Below are 23,165 nucleotides of genomic sequence, written 5' to 3' on the forward strand. Positions count from 1 at the left end.
CTCAGTTGTATTAATATCCTTAATGCAGCCATTAATCTTCGATTTGCTTGGGCTTGAGATAATTGTGACTCCAAGTATCTGGGGATTTTGAACTTCAAAATTCAACTGGTCACCAAGTATCCGGTGGTGCCATGTTTCAGTAGGGACAAAATGCTAATGCTTCAAAATTCAACTGGTCACCAACCTCATTGCCAAAGACCGTGCTAGGGGATGAAACCATCTGTCACCATCATCATGGCAGCGATTCTGTTTTTATCATCCTTTTATGGGACTCGCAGTGTAGCAGTCACCGTTGCCGAGTCCTATCCAGCAGCAACTGCCCGCTTCTGCTCGAGCGACCGTGCGTCGGTGAGTGATGCGTGCACGGGAGGCGCTGGATCGGTGTAGCCGTGGTATTTAAATTTGAACCAGGCCATATAAATGCATCAAATCGCTATATACAAATTAAATTATTCGATCATCTTCTATTCTATTGTAATGTATCATTAGCCAAGCTAGCAAATATAAATGATTTCTTTAGCTTTGATACTTCTAGATGTAATAGTTTATCTCTCCGTTTTTTTAGTTCATTATTCGACTTCAATCGACTTTCAGACTTGGGCTGCAGAGTGAAAATGTCAGTGTCTCGCCTCCTTCCATAAATCCAGCTCCATCTTTTCCTGGTTTAAATTCGAAACCTAACTACCCCCCTCGTACGTAAGAGAGGTATCCCTTGTTCTACCAAAAATATTGATGTGGCGGAATTTTTGGGATATATAACCATTAGGAAACTCTTGTGCCTCCCACATGATCAGCATTGAGAGAATCCCGTCGCGAGACACGATGGAAATCAATGGTTCTCTGAAGTGGAGTGTGAGTGGAGGAACCTACTCTAGCAGGCAATAATGATGATGCTTTATTCAAGTGATAAAAACTTGAGATTAAAGGGTTTATTTTCTCTATAATTTTAAGTTTAAATTCTTAGTTGCTTATATAATGGCTACTGAAGACTTACATAGTCATTAACTTTAGGACCCGTGGGATTAGTCATGGTGCGCGCAAACTGGTCCGGACACCCACGTTAATCTAAAAAAAAAAAAAATTCTCCTTTTATTATGGCTTTTATTTTTTTTATTCGTTATAAAATTGTATTTTATCTAAAAAGTATTATATTTATTATTATTATTAATGATATTGATGCAATAATGTCAAATTGTTTTTACAAAATTTAATATATTTTAAAATTATTTTTTTATTAAACACAATAAAAAAGATACAAAAAGTGTGAAGGGTGCTTAATTAATGAATCTATTCACTTTATCAATTTGGACTAATTATTTTTATTAAAACTATATTTTTCTCCAAATCTAATTTTATTAATTTAATATTTTTTATATTACTTGAAACTCGACTTGGATTAAAATTAAGTCAAAAACTTTTTCTGTTTCCTTTATAGTTAATAAAAAACACTCAATATTATAAATATTAATTAAAGTTTATATGATCATTCGAACTAAGAGATCTCGTAAAAGATTGTTAATAGAACATATTGTAGTAAATTTGAATATTGTTGGTTTAACAAGATCATAACTTTGCGGGTTTGAATAGGTTTTCATCTGCCAATATTGTTGGAACCTTAAGAACAATTAATAAAGCTCACAAGATTGATGAAAATGCTTGATATTTATTTGGAAAATCAATGCTGCTTAAATACAGCTTCTTACAAACAGAAATTGAGAAAAACTAGCTACTGTTAATACGTGGATTACATCACATATATTGTGGTTGGAGAAGTGGTCTTCTTTGACTGCCACAATCCCTAACAGATAGAGATAATTTTTATTCTGCAAGACTCCTTCAAACATTTCCTATCAAATATAAATACATATCCTCCCTAAACTGAGCATGCTGCGTGTATGCTCAGTTTAAATTCTTCTTCTCTTGTACTCCTAAGAGCATTCGAAGTTTTACAAAATCTTCGAGTTTGAGTGGTTTTGTCATGATGTCTGCTAGTTGCTCCTTAGTTCCACAGTAAATGAGCTCTACATCTCCCTTCTTGATAAGATCGCGAATGAATTGAAATTTTACGTTGATATGCTTTGTCCTCCCGTGAAATACTAGATTCTTGGATAATTTGATGGATGAACTATTATCGCAGAACACCGTAACACATTTGCAAAGATCTTCTTCGATGCTGTTTAAAACTTCCCTCATCCAGATACTTTAGCATGCACAAGCTGTGGCTGCTACATATTCTGCCTCGGTAGTTGATAGAGTAACTATCGGTTGCTTTTTAGAGCTCCATGCCACCGCACCATCTCCCATCATGAATACATATCCCGATGTACTTTTTCCTCCATCTAGGTCACCCGCAAAGTCACTATCCGTATATCCTTTAAAAGTGTTATCCGAGCTTCTTTTGTAGAAAATACCAAAATTCATTGTCCCCTTCAAATACCTGAGTATTCTTTTTGTGGCTAGTAAGTGTCCTTCCTTTGTTGCAGCCATGAATCTGCTTAAAAAACTTACCACATACATTATATCAGGTCGAGTTGTTGTGATGTATATAAGGCTGCCAATCAATTGTTTGTATTCAGTGCTGTCAATTTCTTCTTCTTTCTCTTGAGATGATAGCTTAGTTCCTGGAACCATTGGATTATTAACTGCATTGCAGCTGCCCATTCCGAACCTTGCAAGTATTTCACTTGCATATTTCCCTTGACATAAGAAGATCCCAGCCTCTGTTTGATGTATCTCAACACCCAAAAAAATACTTCATTCTCCCTAGATCAGTCATATCAAATTCTGATTGCATGGAAGCCTTAAATTCTACACACAACTTCAAGTCATTACTGGTAAATATTAAATCATCCACATAAAGGCTTACCACCAAAAATCTTCCTCCTTCCTTTTTCATGAACAAAGTGTGTTCATAGCTGCATTTTTCGAAACCTTCACCAGCAAAGTAGTCCTCTAGCCGGTTGTACCAAGCTCTAGGAGCTTGTTTCAGTCTATATAATGCCTTCTTCAGTTGATATACCTTCTGTTCCTCTCCCTTTCGAATGTATCCTTCAGGTTGTTCAATATAAACAACCTCCTTCAGTTCTCCGTGAAAAAATGCGCTTTTTACATCCAGCTGGAATACTTCCCAACCTCGCAGCGCAGCGAGAGATAATAGCATTCTGATGGTGTCCCATCTAGCGACTGGCAAAAATACTTCGCTGTAGTCTATTCCTTGTCTTTGTGCATAGCCCTTCACAACCAGTCTCGCCTTGTGTTTGTCGACTTCACCTTTTTCATTCAACTTAGTTTTAAAAACCCACTTCACTCCGATCTTCTTCATCCCTTTAGGCAGCGCTACTAACTCCCATGTATTATTTTTTTCGATAGCTTGTATTTCGGCGTCCATGGCTTTTCTCCATTTGATGTCCTTCACCGCTTCATCATACTTCACTGGATCTTCTTCAGCAGCATAGAGCACCAAGTATTGCTCTTCTTCTTCTTGCTCTGCAAGATCTTCACCAGTTACATAATCCTGTAGGTGTCTTGGAGGTATGCTAATTCTCCTTGTCTGCTCCCTTCGATTTTTTTGAGAGGATGGGATAAAAGCTGGTCTCCTTGTTTCCTCGGTTTGTGCAGCAGTCTGTTCAACAGTCTGTTCTCCTGGTATTTCCACTTCATCTCTGTCTGTTGTAATGCCATCTCCTTCTTCTTTGTCTATTCCATTGAAAGAATCTGCATCATCCCATGTTAATTCTTCATCATTTTTCCTCCCCCAGTTCCATGTCTCCTCCTCAACAAAAATTACGTCTCTACTGGTGACAATCTTCTTGCTCTCGGGATCATAAAGCCTATAGGCTTTGGATTCTTCACTGACTCCCAAGAATATACATTTATAGCTTTTATCTTCTAGCTTGATCCTCTTCTCATTTGGTACATGCACGTATGTAACACATCAAAAAATCCTGAAATGTGCTACATTTGGTTTGTTTCTAGTCCAGCATTCTTCTGGGGTTTTATTTGTAACTGCTGCAGTAGGGCTTCGGTTGATGATGTGCACAGACCAAGTTGCTGCTTCTGCCCAGAAACTCCTTGGCATTCTTCCTTCCACAAGCAAACAACGAACCATGTTCATGAGAGTTCGGTTCTTACGTTCAGCAACTCTGTTTTGCTGAGGAGTGTATGATGTGGTGAGCTGCCTTTTTATTCCCTGAGTGCTGCAAAAATCCAGCAAAATTTGGGAAGTGTATTCCCCTCCTCGATCGCTCCTAAGACACTTGATGCTCATTCCTGTCTCTTTTTCAACTTTAGTTTTAAAGTGCCTGAACTTCTCAAAAGTTTCTCCTTTTTCGGCAAGCAGATAAATCCATGTTTTCCTGCTGAAGTCATCGATGAAAGTCAGAATATACCTCTTGTTACTCATGGTGGTTGGAGTGATTGGTCCATAAAGATCACTGTGAATGAGCTGCAATTTTTTTTATGCTCTCCAGTTAGCTTTCTTAGGCATTTCATCCTAGTGCTGCTTCCCTTTACTGCATACTTCACATACTTTGTTTGTTTCTTTAATTTTCGACATCTCTTCAACCATTTGCTTATGTTCCAAGCACTTGAGTCCCTTCTGATGTAAGTGGCCAAAACATCTATGCCACAGTCCAGTGAGATCCTCTTGTGTTACTTGCAGACATGCATCGTTGTGTTGTTCAGCAAGCATAACAAACATTCGGTTTGTAGTCATGTGAGTGTGCACAATCAGCCCCTTCATTGGATGAAAAATCTTGCAGGTTCCCTTCTGCATTACCATTTTCAACCCTTTCTCTAGTAGCTGCCCAACACTTAACAGATTGTTTGTTAAGTCTGGCACATAGAAGACATTACTTACAATCTGTGTTCTTCCTTGTACTCTCAGCTTCACGCTTCCTTGTCCCATAACTTGCATTCGGGCATTATTTCCCAGCTTCACAGCGTGTGAAAAATTCTCATCCAAGCTAATAAACCACTTCTTGTTGCCTGTCATGTGATTGGAACATCCTGAGTCGATGAACTAAACGTCTTCTCTGCTGGATCCCCCCATCTGCACATGAGCCATGAGGAGAAGCTCTTCTTCATCATCCAGTTCCACGTAATGTGCATTTCTTTCCCAGGTAGGGCATTCAAACTAAAGATGCCCTGGTTTATGGCATTTATAACATGTTGCCGTAGTTCTGCCAAATGTTTGTCTTCCTCTCCCTCTGCCTAGTCCTCTGAAATGGACACCTCCTCTGCCCCTGTTGATTCTGTCTTCTCTAATTGAAGCATGCAGTGCTTGCTCCTCTTCTCAAGTTTTATCCAACCTCTTGAACTTGGCTTCATGCACGACAAGAGAACTTTGCAATTCATCAATTGTCATTGTGCTCACATCCTTGGATTCTTCTATCGAAACCACCACATAAGTAAACATTTCTGTCAGGGTTCTAAGTACCTTTTCGACTACCTTTGTGTCTTGCATAGTTTCCTCATTACTCCTCATTTGGTTAGCCACTGAGGTCACTTTAGCAAAGTATTCGGTGATGGACTCACTTTGCTTCATCTGCAAAATCTCAAAGTCTCTTCTCAGTGTGTTGAGAAGAGATTTCTTCACTTTTGCATTTCCTCCAAACTTGCTCTTCAAGGAATCCCACACGATCTTTGAAGTGCGCCTGTCTAAGATCTGTTCAAATGTAACCCTATCTATTGCTTGATATAGATAGTGTTTCACTTGATGATCTTTCATCTTTGTATCATCATGTTGTGCCTGTTGCGTGGTGCTCAATGCACTCCCAATAATCGGCTCCTGAATACCGATTTCCACAAGACTCCATAGTCCTTTTGCTCGCAGCAAATTTTCCATCAACTCACTCCAATGATCATAATGTTGACCATCGAAATGAGGGATCTTCGTCAGGCTCTTATCCTCACTCATTTTCTTCACTCCTTATTGTCGAACTGCACCCTTTTATTGTGTTTAAGTCTATTACAGTCAGGTAACCCAGTAGGGGCTCTGATACCACTGTTGGAACCTTAAGAACAATTAATAAAGCTCACAAGATTGATGAAAATGCTTGATATTTATTTGGAAAATCAATGCTGCTTAAATACAACTTCTTACAAACAGAAATTGAGAAAAACTAGCTACTGTTAATACGTGAATTACATCACATATATTGTGGTTGGAGAAGTGGTCTTCTTTGACTGCCACAATCCCTAACAGATAGAGATAATTTTTATTCTGCAAGACTCCTTCAAACATTTCCTATCAAATATAAATCCTAATGGATCTAGATACCGATATTTATGGAATTTATCATATATTTTTTAAAATAAAAAATATTCCAGGCAATAATGATGATGCTTTATTCATGTCCTGCGTCTAATGCGTATCAAAACTCTCCTTTTGTTATGGCTTTTATTTTTTTATTCATTATAAAATTGTATTTCATCTAAAAAGTATTATATTTATTATTATTTTTAATGATATTGATGCATTAATGTCAATTTGTTTTTCAAAATTTAATATATTTTAAAATTATTTTTTTATTAAACACAATAAAAAAGATACAAAAAGTGTGAAGGTTGCTTAAGTAATGAATCTATTCACTTTATCAATTTGGACTAATTATTTTTATTAAAACTATATTTTTCTGCAAATCTAATTTTATTAATTTACTATTTTTTATATAACTTGAAACTCGACTTGGGTTAAAATTAAGTCAAAAAAATTTTCTGTTTCCTTTGTAGTTAATAAAAAACACTGAATGTTATATATATTAATTAAAATTTTTATGATCATTCAAAATAAGAGATCTCGTAAAAGATTGTTAATACAACAGATTATAGTAAATTTGAATATTGTTGGTTTAACAAGATCATAACTTTGCGGGTTTGAATAGGTTTTCATCTGCCAATACAAATCCTAATGGATCTGGATATAAATATTTATAGAATCTATCATATATTTTTTAAAATAAAAAATATTTTTCTCATGTAAAATGAGTGTCAGCCGTGACATCTATACAATGAGTGCTGTGATTATGTTTTCATTTATAAATCGAAAATGGCTCACAACTAAAAGAGATATATTAAATAATTGTAATAAAATATTATAAGAAAGTTCAGAATTAATTTCAATTATGCTGAATGCTCTTCAAAAAATTTCGACGCTGAGGGTTGATAGGGGGCAATCAATCACACGAATCTCCGATCCTTGACCCACACTCGCATCTCCCCCGCCTAGAGAGTGTTTGCACTGTGCTTACAAAATATTTTAAAAACAATTTAAAGTTTTTTTATTATTTTATTTTTAAATTAATATATTTTAATGTTAACAAATTATTTTAATATACTGATATTAAAAATAATTTTTTAAAATAAAAATAATATTATTTTAATATATTAAAAAACCACAACTATTATCGCACAACCTCATTTTAATTGACCACGACTTCATCACCGAATTTAAAATATAACACTGGTTTTCACGTACATTTGTTCCTCTAATATTTAATTTTCCGCAACAAATAGTGAAGTCGTCATAATTCACAAGTTACCACCTAGCAGGTGTTCGTCCTGACGACGTAAAATCAGCAAAGTTTCACTCTGAAACTAACACGTGTCACTATGGAAAAACCCGCCAGAAACTCCAAAATTACCATCGCCACCTTCTTCTTATCTTTCCTTTTTGTGCCTTTCGGTGCCTAATTACGAAAAAGGAAACAACAGAGAGAGAACATTCTCTCATTGATTACACGCATAAAGCTTCCACAGGCGTCCCCACCAGATCTACTGTCCGAAACGAAACTACACCGTTTTACAGAGAGAAACGTTATCGAGTTTTTAGAGAGAGAAAGAGAGGGACTGGGAAGGGGCGATGGAGGAGAAACTGATAGAGAGGCTAGAATCAGCGGTGGCGCGATTGGAAGCGCTGTCTCTGGGGAGTGGAGGTGTGGCTGTGAGTGGCGGAGATGATTCCGCGGCGACGGATCCGTCGATTGTGGCGTTTGATGATTTCATTGGGACATTCTTTGGTAGGGTTTCGAGTGCCGCGGAAAAGATTGGAGGACAAGTTTTAGAAGTCACGAGGATTCTAGGACAAGCTCTTAATGCACAAAAGGAACTTCTTATCAAAATCAAGCAAACTCGGGTACTGATTTATTTATTATGTTTTGGAGGTTTTAGCTTTAAATTAAGAAGTTGGCGCCATTAAAATGTATGTGGTTTTTTGGCTTTAATGATGGAAGGACAATATTGAGTTTGAAGTGATTATGTAGCTTGAATTTGATCGTGATTCGCTGTATTAGATAGCTCTTGAAGTGAAAGAATTATAGTTTGATTTAGGTGGTTTTGGCTGATTTGAGTTTTTTTAACCGTCTCTTGAGGAGTTTGTTAATATTTTGCTGGGACTGTTTAATCATATATAGATTTTATAGTTTTAACTGTTTGCTTGATCCGGTACATTTTGATTTGTCATGGATGGGTGTTGAGTGAAGTCTGATTTAGTCTCATAATAGTAGTTTGACAAATCGGTTTTATTTAGTTCCCCGTAAATATTCTCTTTTTGAATGAAAGATTTGATGAGAATGGCCTTCTCCCCTTGTAATTAGAACTTGAAATGATACGAGATAGCATGGATATTTCGTTTGGTAAGAAATTATTTGAGAAATCACTGGTAATTTTAGATTTGTGCAAAGTGTCTTCTCTGAAGTAGTGTTTCGTTGACAAACTCTAACTTAGAATGGCTATTGTTGCATGATAATGTGCTAGAATATTTAATAAGAAAAGCATATCATAATTAGGGAGACAAGATCCTTATGTGATTGTACTTTTTTAGAGGAGTGACATGGACATAGAGTTCTGTATGTTATCATTGTTCTATGTTGGTTAATGTAGTTGATGATTTAAGCATTGAAAGAGAACTTGAAGAGGGAATAAAAAAAGGGGTTACTATAGAAGTAGTGAAGGGTACAAAAGATTGGATAGGGGAGGGTTGTCAACTTTTGATCTCATTGGCAGTATCATTTCCACTGTAGAAATTGAAATTTGGTGATGTTGAATGATTTGTTCTATTTGTGCAGAAACCTGATCTTGCAGGATTGGCTGAATTTCTCAAGCCATTGAATGAAGTGATCATGAAAGCAAATTCAATGACAGAGGGAAGGAGATCTGATTTCTTTAACCACTTGAAGGCAGCTGCTGATAGTCTCACAGCTTTAGCTTGGATTGCTTACACTGGAAAGGATTGTGGTAAGGACATTTTGTAGTCACTTCTACATTCTAGTAGTATGTAGTTCTTTTTCCCTTCTTTTTGTTTTCCTGATACTGCTTTTTTCTTGTTTGAGGTATGAGCATGCCTATTGCGCACGTGGAAGAAAGTTGGCAAATGGCTGAGTTTTACAGTAACAAGGTACTTTATGATTTGCTGGATCCTTGCATCTCACTACAGGGAACTGCAACAAAGTAGAGATGCTCTTCATTACTGTTAGCTTTAGGAAGAAAACAGAACTGGTAGCTTGAAAAGGATGTTTATGGAGCAGAATTAGCCCCAAACCTGCATTGTTTTTTTTTCTTTATTTTATTTTGACCATGCCACATGACTTTATCCAAGTCATTCATCTGTAGACCCTTGCATTCTTATTTTGATGTTTGATATCTGCATTGAACTGCTCTGTACCCACATTATCTAATTGCACATGAAAACAAGTTATTTAGTGAGCTTGAAAACTACATTGATTTTTGCAAACATTTTGCGCTGTAAAATTCAGATTCTTGTACAGTACAAAGGCAAAGACCCAAACCATGTTGAATGGGCCAAGGCTTTGAAGGATCTATATTTACCAGGTTTGAGGGACTATGTTAAGAGTCAATATCCCCTGGGCCCTGTTTGGAGCACTACTGGCAAAGCAACAGCCTCTGCTCCACCAAAAGCTCCTGCACCAAGCGCTCCTGCACCTCCACCTCCTCCACCAGCTTCTCTTTTCAGTTCTGAATCTTCTCAGCCATCATCATCAAAGCCAAAAGAAGGGATGGCTGCTGTTTTCCAAGAAATTAGTTCTGGCAAGTCTGTGACTTCAGGTAGTCTTTTTCTTCACCTTCTAAAAAAAAGGTCCCTCAGCAAAGGATATCGTGGTTCATCGATTTTGGTTTCTTTCTTCCCAGGTCTTAAAAAGGTCACAGATGATTTGAAGACAAAGAACCGAGCTGATAGAACTGGTGTTGTTGCTGTTACTAAAAAAGAAGGCCGTGCTAGTGCACCTTCTTTCTCCAAGGCAGGGCCTCCAAAACTAGAGCTTCAAATGGGTCGTAAGTGAGTGTCTATCATTTTCAAAATGATTTGATTTTAAATTAAAGCATCAGAGGCTAGCATGGGGTGTGATTCATATATTATCTCTTTGGTTGCATCTTCTTGCAGGTGGGTCGTTGAGAATCAAATTGGAAAAAAGAATTTAGTAATTGATGACTGTGATGCAAAACAGTCTGTATATATTTTTGGATGCAAAGATTCAGTTTTGCAGATTCAAGGTAATTTTTTAATCTGTGAGAATGTATAAATGCACGCCATCCATTTACAAATATTACTCAATGTTATTTTCCTTTTTAGAAAGCCGCAAGCAGCTTATTTTGGCTCTCACTATTTGCAGGCAAAGTTAACAATATAACAATTGACAAATGCACCAAGATGGGCATTGTATTCACGGTTAGTATGAGAAAGTCTGAAAGAAACATGCAAATATGGTTTTCTGCACCATGGTACTATTACACCTATTGAGTTGAATGTTTGTTTTGTGGGATAAATAGGATGTGGTGGCTGCTTGTGAGATTGTGAATTGCAGTGGTGTTGAGGTGCAATGCCAGGTATGTTATTTCAAATTATGTTTGGCTTTGTCATTACTGTTTTGGTAATTGGACATGTATAGTTGTTGATGCTTAGTTTATGGAATACAAGCATGATCTAAAGTTACATCTACCAAATTTGTTCCCTGCTCTAGGGTTCTGCCCCAACAATTTCAGTGGACAACACGGGAGGCTGTCAATTATATTTAAGCAAGGATTCCTTGGGGGCATCTATTACTACTGCTAAATCTAGTGAGATCAACGTATTGGTACCTGGTGCAGAGCCTGGTGGTGATTTGGTATGTTTCCAACTTTTAGATTTGTTCCTTCTATGTTTGACTGCAAAGATTTTGTTCATCGCCATTGTGTATGTTGCTTTTCTTTTCTTTCTCTTTGGGTTGGGTGGAGGTCTTAATGCTCAAATCCTTCTCTCTCTTAATAGCCAGCTCAAATCACAATCAGATCCGTTTTGCTGTTCTTTTGAAGATTTTTGCTTTGTAATTTCCTTAGAAATGGCTTACCATGTCTTCATTTGTAGGCGGAGCATGCTTTGCCACAACAGTTCATTCATGCATTCAAGGATGGCCAGTTTGAAACCACTCCCGTCTCCCACTCTGGCGGGTAATTGGGTTGAGTTCCTGTTGCCGATGCTGGTTTCTACTTTTCTATTTTATTTATTTAATTTCTTGGATGGCTAGGGGTCGCTTCAATGCATTTTTCCCCTCGTTGATTCGATTTGATGTCAATACATGATTGTGACACATGATAGAGTGTCTGCTGTTTATGCCCTTCTTTGTTGCTTGGGTATATCACACTTTTGGAATTTTCTGCGTGATTTTTATTTGCAGAGTTTGCCTCTTAGTGCCTGTCGTGTTGCAAAGCTCTTGTAATTGCCGTTGTGTTGTAATGAGAACGAGTTGCTGCATCATTTTGCGTTGTCAAAGCATGTTTTTTATTTTTTTCCTTTTCATAATTCTATCCCTTATCTATCTTCTGTTGATAAACTGAGGCCGTCGCCATCCTGAAAATCGTCATTGAATGCAGAAAGTTAAAACAGCCTACTGAGACATAAACACGTTGATTGCATGTAATAGATGTTGCCCAGCAAGAGCTGTTAAATTCAATCCTGGTTTATCTTTTAGCCTGGGCCTTTTAGCTTTATTAAGCAGTTGATCAGACAACCAACTCCGGGAGGTAGATGCTGAGGTGTATTCGGTTAGTACCATTTTTTTTTTTATTTTTTTGAAAAAGAAAATGGTTTTGAGATTATCAATGAATTCATAACAGTGGGATTTGAATTTGAGGCAACTGGGTTTAGTATCATTGAGCTAGTCTTGATTGCAGTTTAGGTAACTGGGTTTGAAGAGTATCATTGAGCTAGTCTTGATTGCAGTTTTAGCTTCATGTTAGTGTTTGTTTGATTAGGAATGTGGTTATAGTTATTTTTTAAAGGATTTTTTATGTTAAAATATACAAAAAAAAAATTAATTTTTTTTAAAAGGCCGGTCTGTATTTCAAAATATACAAAAAAAAAAAATAATTTTTTTTAAAAGGCCGGTCTGTATTTCCAAAGGAGTTATTAATTCATTGTAAGTTAGAAATAGTGATGGCAGTTTTACTCAATCCATTGCTTGATTTTATGTGGTTTGTCAATCAACCAGGTAAAATAATCCTTATGGTTTGATCAGAGTCGGATACGGAAGGGTGTGATTTTTTTATTCAAGTTAATGTATAAATTTTATTCTTATTGTATGATATGATTTTAAGTATATATTTGAAATTTAGACTATTTTATTTTATGATTAATGTATGAGGGTGCTTATATTTTATTTTTGTAAAATTTATTAAAAATAAATAAATCCAGTGGATCATTCGCCTAGCAGAGAGAGTCTTTCATCTGATCATATCCAACCAGATCGGAGGTGGGTGATGGACACAGGAGATGCAAATTCAGCTTCAACCCCATCCCAATGGTCTCTAGTAAATTTGACTCGGGGGCCAATTAGTGATGCCTTTGCTGCACTAGCTGGGGTTGCAAATCCAATTATTTTGATCAGGTGGGTGATGGACACGAGATGCAAATTCAGCTTCAACCCCATCCTAATGGTCTCTAGTAAATTTGACTCGGGAGGGTCAATTAGTGATGCCTTCGCACCAGCTGGGGTTGCAAATCCAATTATTTTGATGAGAGACCCTTTTGAACGTTACTTTTTGAAAGACTGGGTGACGTAAAAATCAACTTTCTACACTGGGAAGGTTGTGGTGGCTTAGGTCGGCCGAAGTTGGCTACCTCTTTCCATGTAAGTTCTGGCCCAACCAGAACCGTTGTTTAGTCACGTAGGATAGTAGGATTGTTTAAATATTTTAAAAATTAAGAATATATCCATCTTGATTATATCTTCGTTGACAATAACTTTGTTTTCTTCTTGTGGAAAAACTCAATCTAAATGGGCTGTAGCTTTTTTACGTGGGATTTATATGTAAAAAAAAAAAATGAAAAATATGTAAAATTTGCTTTTAATGGTGGGCTTTTGTGTATAGAATGATACAACATTTAACCATATTATATTTTCAAACGGTTATATTTTCAAATATATTAAGAAGTTTGTTTTTACTATTGAACATACTTTTCGTAAAATTTGAATTTTATTATTATTTTTTTAGTATTTTTTCTGGTATTGAAAATAAAAAATATATTAATTTAATATATTTTTAAATAAAAAATACTGATAACACAATATTAAATATTATCTAAATATCCAATCTGTGAACACTTGTAAATCTAGACCGTTGTTTTCAGCTCGGTACAAGACTAGACTTGGGCCTATCATCGTCTTGACGCAGAATCTTGTATTTTTAACCACAGATTAACGTATGAACGAAGAAACATCGAAATAATGGAATGATGAAAAGACGTTCTGATGAAATTGCCAATTAGCATCCGAAATTTTAAAGTAGAATTTGCTGCGGCGCTAACAATGGGTGGCTGGTACAAACTTTTCTTACAAACCCCTCAAAATACAATTTTAGTACTTGATGTCATGTGAATTATTCTACAAAACTATCAAACACACACAATATTTTAATTTTAAGAAATTTCAAATTCACATATTGATATCCTGAGCTTTTTTTTAAATTAGCAGGGCAGTAATTATTTTTTAAAATATTATGAATAAATTTTTTTTGTAAAAATAATAAAATTTATTGAAATAATTTTTTTTTTTGTAAAAATAATAAAATTTATTGTAATTTATATACACGAGACATGTGGAGCTTTGTTGGTTTAGCAATATAATTATAGTTATTTTTTAAATAATTTTTATAAGAAAATTTATGTTAATAATTTTTTTATTTTAAAAAATTATTTTTAATATCGGCACCTCAAAATAATTTAAAAATATTAAAAATACATTAATTTAAAGTAAATAAAAAATTAAAAAATTAAAATATTAAAAATATTTTTAAAATGTAAAAAATAAATAGATAAAAATTTGAAAATTAACTCTTCATTTCAATTTAAAAGTCGCACACTTGATACATACATAACTTTTAAATCAATTTTTATAGATTTAAAAATTACGTGTGTATCACCGGTAATATTTAGATTGAAATGACAATGTTATTTTTATAAATTTAAAAGTTGCAATTGTTATATTTATTATTTTTAATAAACTTTGTTATTTTTCAAAATAATTTTTAAACTCATATTTTGTAAAAGAGAAGCTGTCCACGTTACTATTTTTTCTTTAAAAAAACAAACTCTATCTATGTTCCACTCATTTTTTGCCGACGGGAACTTGGATTTTCACTCTTTGAGCCAACCCGTTTTTCAGATCCCATGTTGCCTCTTCAAACTGAGTCACCATTACAAGCTACGAGGTAATTAAAAAACAAAAAGACAGGGTCCCATTCCACGAGGTCATCCAGCTACCTTTAGTTGAATTTCACACCCACGGTAGAATCGAAACTGCTACACTTGCATATATATTAAAAAAAAAGTTCCCAACTTTTTTAACCGTCAAACACCATTCTTCTCCACTTCACTCGCCTTCCCCTCCATTTCTATGTCCCTTCCTTTCCCATCCCTTCCTTCCCCACGAGGCCACGACCACAAATACAATACCAAAAATGGCGTTTTCAATCGTCATCCTTCTCTATCTCCTTCAATCTTTCAACTTCGCTAGTAAGTTCAAATTTTGATTGTTTTGGCCTAAAAAGACATAAAATTAAGAGGTTCACAACTTGATTTTGGTTTTTGTTACAGGTTCACAGTCTTTTATTGGGGTCAATTATGGTCAAGTGGCTGATAACTTACCCCCACCATCAGCCACAGCGAAGCTCCTACAATCTACGGCTGTACAGAAAGTTAGGCTCTATGGTGCTGATCCAGCAATCATTAAAGCACTGGCAGATACTGGAATTGGGATAGTTATTGGTGCTGCTAATGGAGACATCCCTGCTTTAGCTTCAGATCCCAATTTTGCGACTCAGTGGGTTAACTCGAATGTTTTAGCGTACTATCCTTCTAGCAAGATCATTCTCATCACAGTTGGTAACGAGGTAATGCGATATGAACACTTCTACGATTTTAAATTGCTGATTTTCTTACAGTCTGTGAATGTAATTATTAGAATTGTATAGTCGTGACATTATATTTCAAGTGGGCTAAGTTATGGAGCGTGTTGATTTTGACAGGTATTGTTGTCGAACGATCAAAACCTGATCTCTCAGCTTTTACCAGCGATGCAAAATATGGAAAAAGCACTTAGCTCTGCCTCCCTCGGCGGCAAGGTCAAGGTCTCCACTGTGCATTCCATGGCCATACTGTCTCAGTCCGACCCGCCTTCTTCGGGTTTGTTTAGCCCGGCTTATCAAGACACTATGAAAGGGTTATTGCAGTTTCAAAAGGACAATGGCTCACCCATTGCCGTTAATCCGTACCCCTTTTTTGCGTACCAGAGCGACCCAAGACCGGAGACTCTGGCTTTTTGCTTGTTTCAACCCAACTCGGGACGAGTTGACTCGGGTAATGGGATCAAGTACATGAACATGTTTGATGCTCAGGTAAGCACATTCAAGTTTTTACTGATTACTTTGAACAGTTGCTGACATGCTGGTGTGATTCAATCTTGGCCGTGCGTGGCTTACACGTAGTGGCTAAAGTTAAGCAATGTAGTTAATATTGTGTTGATTTTTTAAAGTATAATAATAATAACTTCAAGAAAAGAAAAACAACTTTATGAAAAACACGTTGCGAACATGTTTCCAAACTAGCCTAGAAGATATGAAATAATAGTTGTTTTTTAAAAATATGTTTTATTTTTAGATATTATTTTTTTATTTTTAAAAATTATCTTTGATATTAATTTATCAAACAATTTTAAAATAAATAATTTTAATTTTAATTAAAAATTCAAATTTTGTCTGCACTGTTTTTGAAACACAATATCAAAACGGAGGCTTGTAACGGATCAATGGATGGTTGGTCCAGACGAGGCTGTCGCCATAGTATAGTGATCAACAGACCTCGATGATTAATTCGTAATCGTTGGGCGTTGTAGAGGCCCAGGGAGTAAAAGGCACATCAACATGTGAGATTGTGAGGTCAATAAACAAAGGAGTGCGGGGCAAGCTTGTGGCATACTTTAGCGATATAGCGTAGCGTAGATGTTTTGTCTTCTCTGATCACGAAGGCACGACATTGACATGGGGAATTAGGTTCTCTGTACCTATGTCAACTTTATGCCTTCAGCCTTTACAAAAGGTCTCCAGCAATTTCGATCACTTGGGATCAGTTAAGGTTGTGTTTTTTTCGAGTGCAGTTACTTTAAGTGCCAAATTATTGAAAGCTTGCCACGTGGGTTGCACAAAATGGAGGGGTGAAAGCTCCATCAATATAACAAGAATTTGCTTGAGATGATCAAGGATAGAGTTCATTTTCCATGGATTAGCCGCAAGCTGCATGGTGTGATTATTTACTTGTACACGTCGTTTTGTTGATATTTGCCAGAGTGTTGCATCATACGATTGTGGGTGTGTTTTGGACTTCGATGAACCATTGCTGTTGAATTCCTGTTTAAATGGTAGTGTAGTGTTGGCGTTTAGAAGTCAAATTAATAATATTTGGTTAAAGAGACTTAGAAAGCAAGTGCATTTGTTCAAGGACTTCATGGAAAAGCATTTGCAAATAATTCTCTCCTCTATTATATGCCCATCCTTTTTCCCCTAAAAGGGTAGAGGGTGCTGGGATGTGACTTATTGTGCCTCATGACAGGCTGGCCATTGCTATAATTTATGCTCAAATCCTTCCGAGACTTGAATTATTGTTGATGTAGAAATTGGACCATAGAAATGTTGGTTACTTTGATTGGTTGGGGACCACCGTGTGTGAACATCATAATCATAATCAGCCATCGTAGTTTTTGCATTTACTAAGGGCCAGGCATGGGGTTTGCAAGTGTTTGAATTATGACTACATAGGACTTATGTAGCAGTACACTTCCTATACCGATACAGAGGTTCATACTTTTTATAATTCATGAAGAGGAAGCTTAAGCCTCTAATGATCAAGTCTTTGGTTCATTAGATTGATGCTATTTAATTAATGGCCTGGAAAATGAATTGCAGGTTGATGCTGTACGGTCGGCCTTAAATGCTATGGGATTCAATGACATTGAGATTTTGGTTGCTGAGACAGGGTGGCCTTACAACGGTGACAGCAGTGAGGTTGGCCCAAGCGTTGAGAATGCAAGGGCTTATAATGGCAATTTGATTTCTCACCTTAGATCAATGGTTGGAACCCCACTAATGCCTGGAAAATCTGTAGATACATATATCTTCGCCCTTTATGATGAGGACTTGAAACCTGGTCCTGCTTCGGAACGATCGTTTGGGCTTTTCAAGCCCGACCTTTCAATGACGTATGATATTGGTCTTTCAAAGAGTAGCTTGGTAAGGACCATACCTTCTTTTCCTTCAACGCTTTAAGAATGTTTCTTCTTGGCAATCTACTTTGTAGGCTGTGGTCATGGTGACACAAGGTAAGCTGCAATTATCACTCAATAGAGGAGTTTACATGTATACTAGGATGCTCAAGATCTAATCAGGCTTAGGCCTAAAGCATGACATGTGTTGGTAATTTCCAGTTAACATGATTATAAGAAGGGAGAAGAAAGCATTTAAAATTGACTGTCGCTAGAAGTGACGAGGATTGGTAGAAATGTTGAAGGGGAGTTGAAATTTATTGGCTGTGATGTTCCATTCTATTTGTTCTTAATTGAAAATTTGGTATCAGGGTGTTTTGAAGATTTATTATCAGATTTTCACAATTTATTGCAGGAAGTTGTATGCATCAGGCATTGAGCTCATTTTTGCATTTGCATTGTGAAAGATAGTTGTAGGGAACGCATTGCTTAAATGCAGCTAGTTTGATATTATTGATTTGCGATTTGTAAAATCCACCATTTGGTCTTTCCTCAGACTCCATCGACTCCAAAAACTCCAGTAACATCATCACCAAAGCCAGCAGCAGTAGGCTGGTGTGTGCCAAAAACTGGTGCTTCTGGCGCTCAATTGCAGGCAAGTCTCGACTATGCCTGTGGCCAAGGCATAGATTGCGGCCCCATTCAACCAGGAGGTGCCTGTTTCCAACCAGATACTCTGGCATCACATGCTGCTTATGCCATTAATCTCTACTACCAGGCTTCTGCAAAGAATCCATGGAACTGTGATTTCTCAGAAACGGCTACCCTCACATCCAAAAATCCCAGTAAAATTTCCATTTTAACTTCAACTCTATTTCCTTTCATGCATACAAAATTTATGCAATCGTTGGCATTAGAAATGACCACATCACGGTTCCTATTTGAGCATCTTTTTACTTAAAAGTTGCTTTGTGTCATAAAGCAATTCTTTCTACAGCACATAAATGAATAACTACTCTAGGAACCATTAGGTGCCAGCTCTTGTTATCATGAGTTATACTTTAACAAAAAAAAAAAGGTGATATTCTCCTCGTTGAATTAGCTCCATATTAATATGTGATTAGAAATGTAAAAAGAACAATAGCTTTGGGTTTTTATGGCAGCTGATGAATTAAGAATATAAAACAATATTAACTTTTGAATTTTTTGCCTGCTTTATGGCTTTTGGTCCCCACATAACCCAAAGTTTTAATCTTTTGTGGTTTATTAGTCTCTGTCTTGGAATCATTGCCATGCTTATGAATGTGTTTCTCTCTCTAATTGTAGGTTACAATGGCTGCACCTACCCTGGTGGGAGCACTTGAAAAATCAAGAGCAGGTTTCATTTTGGTACTGTACCTTGATGGTTTTGATTTGAATCTGCGATTGTAAAGGCTTCCTCCTTCAATTTGGAAGCATTGATTTAGATCTCTCTTTCTCGCTGTCCATTTTCAATGGTCTGATGCTGTTAAGGTAGTAGGAAGTACGCCATGAAGTGCAATTATGTTTAGACGAACTTTATAAACTTTGTCACGTGGTTTCTGGTACCATTTTTCAAATATCCAATCATGTACATCTGTTATAGACAAGGCTTGAAGTGGCAATCATGCCGTTTTCTAATTTACAAGGCTCAAACTTCAAATCTATTGCAAGTTGCCCTTTTCCCTCTCTCCCTGTCGTTATTTATCAGACATAATTATGAGCCAACAAGTTTTTGTGAAGAAAATGTCTCTGCTTAGTCCTCTTTTTATCTCAATGATCAACGCAAACTTGAATATAATTACATGATTTCCTTGATATTCCGTAAGAGGATCTGGGTTTCGTTTTCCACATGGTTTTGTCAAGGCAGCTTTGGATAATTGGATTATATGTATCAGTCTACATTTTTCACCAAATTTGTGGACCAAGTCCCATATTTTTTGAAACAGAACAGAGCCCTTCAGTTTTATATTTTTCATTCTTGGTTTGAGTACACATGCATGGAAATCAATGAACAGTCGACTCTTGGATTTCTATATTGTATTCAAAACCATGTCCTCTCTTTATCATCTTGGTTTGTGCCGGGATGGCATTAACAGAGCCTATCAGGAGGAAATCCAAGCTAAATTTTGCAGTAGACTGTGAATGTCGGTATCCTCCAATTATATATGCTAGGTAAATGGTGTGTTAGTAATCCGGCTGGGGCCCAGACTGGTAATTCCAAATTATTTGTCTTCTATACTATAGTGAACATCAACATCTCTCGAGTTAACCTCTACCTGCCATGCCACTAGACCATGAAAACGTAATTTCTGATGCACAATTACAAGCTGCTTTGAGATACCACATGGATTTCCAAAAAAAAAAAAAACCAAAAAGACGACCACTTTTACATGTGAAATTTCGAATCAAATGGGCGTGTGAAAACGAATCCAATTTTGACTCTGGGTGGGCCTTAAATCTGAGTTCAAGTTACTTTTTTTATTAATAAAATTATTAATAGGACTAAAAGATAAAACATCCGTTGTCGTCCAGCGGTTAGGATATCTGGCTTTCACCCCGGAGACCCGGGCTCGATTCCCGGCAACGGAATTTTTACTTTTAGAATAGAATAAATTGGCTATCTCTATCTATTTTCCTTATTATTTCCTTGCGAACACTAACGATTTAGCTGTGAAAATGATGAGGTTTTTATATATATATAGATATGAATAAAAAGAAAAGGAGGTTATTATCGTTATTTCCTTCAGCAATGACTCGTCTACTGTTCTTCATTTGATATCCATAATTTTTTTTTCTGGCATTATTCAACTGGTGTTCCGAAGACTGGTTCTCCTGAAATGCAATGTTTGTATTTTTTATTCAATAAGTATTTTTTATTTTTTTATTTTTTTATTTTAAACTTTTTTTTATGTTAAAATCAAAGGTAGAAAAAACTCTCAACGGTCCGTCCATATCTGACCCATTCTCCGTTCTCCTCTATGACGGTATGACCACGTCAACCCCCTGTAGGACTTATCTATACAAAAAATGGCGGCAGCCCTTCCCACAGTCCATCATTTGAAAATAAGTGGCTGCCACCTGTTCTTTTGTGATTGGATTGGATCTTCACAGGGAGGAGATTTGTTTACATATTTTGACTTCTGGGCTCAACCATTTTTGTGCCCACGGTGGTTTCTATCCCGGGCATCGATCGAGAGATTATCTCCTCCTCTCTTTTCTTTTTCTTTTTTTCTTTTCTTTTTGCGTCGTCACACGCGTGAGTTGTTGTGTCATCACTTGTATTTGTCGTTCTGCTGGTTTCCATAATCGAACACTTTACTGATGAAATAAATATTTTGATGATTAAATTAACTTGATCCAGTCATTTATCTGATGTTTTTGCGTGCCAGCTGTTGCCTTCATGGCATGGACGCACACATGACCAGAAACATAGAATAAGACATGAACAGGGTTGTTTTCTTTCATGATTTTAGATTCTTTTATTAGGTAATGTTTGTTTATTGTAAAGAAGTTTTTTATTTTAAGTAAATTTTAAGAAAATAAATTATATTTTAATATTTAGTAGTGTAATATAAAATAAATTAAAAATATTTTTTTAATATTTGATTATATCATAAAAAATAGCTGAAAATAACTTATTAATGTTTTATTATTTTTAAATTTATTAAAATAACAAGGAATAAATCTTATAAATTGAAAACTTAAATAAAAATATAATTTTATAAATTATATCAAATAAAATAAATCACAATCAGAATAATATAGATCAAATCTAAAAAAATAAAAGATGAAGAAATTAAAATAATAATAATTAACATTTCATAAATTATTTCAAATAAAATAAGTAATAATCGAAAGAATGAGAATCAAATTTGATAAATAAAAATTTCAATAAAAAAATAATAAGAAAAAAATAAAAAATAAATATAAAAATAAAAACTAGGGTTAATATAAAAATTAAAATGTAAGAGATGAAATTGAAAAATAAATATTCAAAACATAATATATATATATATATATAAAGATTTAAGGACTAAATTTGATATAATTAGTAAATAATATGATATTTCTAAATTTTTCATAACTTCTATAAAATATTTTTTACCTAAATTTTTCATAAAAATATTTTTTTGAAAACCAAGCGTTTCAAGCGAATTTTTCCCTTGACTAAAAATTATTTTCTGTTGATCAATTTTTCTAATGATAATTAAATATAAAAAAATTTAAAAAATAATTTTTTTAAGAATATTGTCCAATAAATAAACAAGCCTCACAATCAAAATAAGCGAATTTTTCCTTGACTAAAAATTATTTTCTGTTGACCAATTTTTCTAATGATAATTAAATATAAAAAAATTTAAAAAATAATTTTTTTAAGAATATTGTCCAATAAATAAACAAGCCTCACAATCAAAATAAATCTTTGATGCTGTAAGTCTGTCCAATAAATAAACAATCCAATAAATAAACAAGCCTCGCAATCAAAATAAATCTTTGATGCTGTAAGTCAATTGAAGTGAATCTTTAAAAATTCTCACAGTTAAAAACAAGGAAACAGTGAGAAAAACCTAGTAATATGCATACATGTAATTTATTCTACATATTCAATCTAAATGTTTGATCAGTACAGAAAAATTCAAGAGAGATACTACACATTATATAACATGGTTTAATAATTTTATAGAGGGATGGCCTGGTCGAAAAACGATTAAGGACATGGATGACAAATAACTCAACCCATCCTCTATTGTAATTTTTTAAATAATTTCAAAGACCTTGGTAAGAATTAATTCCTTTTTTTTTATTTTTTTTTTCATACTCGTAGCAATCACTAAATTATCTCTAGAAGCAAAAATCCTTTAACTCGCACTTAAAGGTTTTTTTATATATATAATCAAGTTGATTAAAAAAACATCTCAATAATAAAATGAAGTAAAAAGTTACTGACATGTATATTGCACGCATGAATCTATAGGATGCCTTTGTGCTGTCTGAGCAAGCATGTGAAAACACACTCAGCAACTAGACAATGGCTTTCATGGCGGCATTTAAATTGTCTCGGCAGCCTTTTTATTCTCGCGTGGTGTGCATGGCTAAATCACATTCAATTTGGCCTCAATTTTAACGGATAACCCTCTAATTTTTTAATAGCATCTTTTCAATTTGTTCTTGTTTTGGATTTATTACATGTTTCTTGTACTATTATTTATTTTATTTTAAATAATTTATAAAATTAAAATTATTTTTTAATTTTATTTATTTATTATTATTATTCTTTTAATCACTATTTATTTTATTTTGGATCATTTTATTAATTGAATTTATTTTTTATTTTTATTATTTAACTTTTGATTTCAAATTATTTTTTTAAGTTTTTTATTATCTTGATTATTATTTATT

At 35.0% G+C, this 23,165-nt stretch overlaps 3 protein-coding genes and 1 non-coding gene across 4 annotated transcripts; 3 read left to right on the top strand and 1 right to left on the bottom strand.

Moving 5' to 3' along the window:
- Positions 1-50: 50 nt before the first annotated feature.
- On the top strand, positions 51-19,429 carry LOC105142622 (glucan endo-1,3-beta-glucosidase 7-like). The gene is made up of 8 exons (XM_011050342.1): positions 51-64; positions 10,108-10,113; positions 14,923-15,004; positions 15,086-15,381; positions 15,517-15,885; positions 17,449-17,772; positions 18,301-18,589; positions 19,071-19,429. Exons 3-8 carry the CDS (start codon positions 14,950-14,952, stop codon positions 19,106-19,108), a joined length of 1,371 nt encoding a protein of 456 aa, XP_011048644.1. The 5' UTR covers positions 51-64; positions 10,108-10,113; positions 14,923-14,949; the 3' UTR covers positions 19,109-19,429.
- Positions 5,294-5,917, bottom strand: LOC105111183 (uncharacterized). The gene has a single exon (XM_011006473.1). It carries the CDS (start codon positions 5,915-5,917, stop codon positions 5,294-5,296), a length of 624 nt encoding a protein of 207 aa, XP_011004775.1.
- Positions 7,539-11,764, top strand: LOC105142613 (cyclase-associated protein 1-like). The gene is made up of 10 exons (XM_011050329.1): positions 7,539-8,134; positions 9,066-9,234; positions 9,330-9,394; positions 9,753-10,062; positions 10,147-10,294; positions 10,400-10,509; positions 10,629-10,684; positions 10,786-10,842; positions 10,977-11,120; positions 11,360-11,764. Exons 1-10 carry the CDS (start codon positions 7,862-7,864, stop codon positions 11,444-11,446), a joined length of 1,419 nt encoding a protein of 472 aa, XP_011048631.1. The 5' UTR covers positions 7,539-7,861; the 3' UTR covers positions 11,447-11,764.
- An 853-nt stretch (positions 19,430-20,282) lies between the features above and the next one.
- On the top strand, positions 20,283-20,354 carry TRNAE-UUC (transfer RNA glutamic acid (anticodon UUC)). The gene has a single exon. It is a non-coding gene; the product is annotated as a tRNA-Glu (tRNA).
- Positions 20,355-23,165: the final 2,811 nt, after the last annotated feature.

Source organism: Populus euphratica, unplaced genomic scaffold, assembly GCF_000495115.2.
Source record: "Populus euphratica unplaced genomic scaffold, PopEup_1.0 scaffold3.1, whole genome shotgun sequence".
NCBI classification, from domain to species: Eukaryota; Viridiplantae; Streptophyta; class Magnoliopsida; order Malpighiales; family Salicaceae; genus Populus; species Populus euphratica.

Excerpts from the sequence above, each read along its gene's own strand:
- LOC105142613 (XM_011050329.1), top strand. The coding sequence starts at position 7,862 with ATGGAGGAGAAACTGATAGAGAGGCTAGAATCAGCGGTGGCGCGATTG. Across the intron at positions 9,235-9,329 it reads TTACACTGGAAAGGATTGTG|GTATGAGCATGCCTATTGCG; the intron begins GTAAGGACATTT and ends TTCTTGTTTGAG. Across the intron at positions 10,295-10,399 it reads GAGCTTCAAATGGGTCGTAA|GTGGGTCGTTGAGAATCAAA; the intron begins GTGAGTGTCTAT and ends ATCTTCTTGCAG.
- LOC105142622 (XM_011050342.1), top strand. The coding sequence starts at position 14,950 with ATGGCGTTTTCAATCGTCATCCTTCTCTATCTCCTTCAATCTTTCAAC. Across the intron at positions 15,382-15,516 it reads TCATCACAGTTGGTAACGAG|GTATTGTTGTCGAACGATCA; the intron begins GTAATGCGATAT and ends TGATTTTGACAG. Across the intron at positions 15,886-17,448 it reads TGAACATGTTTGATGCTCAG|GTTGATGCTGTACGGTCGGC; the intron begins GTAAGCACATTC and ends AATGAATTGCAG.
- LOC105111183 (XM_011006473.1), bottom strand. The coding sequence starts at position 5,917 with ATGAGTGAGGATAAGAGCCTGACGAAGATCCCTCATTTCGATGGTCAA.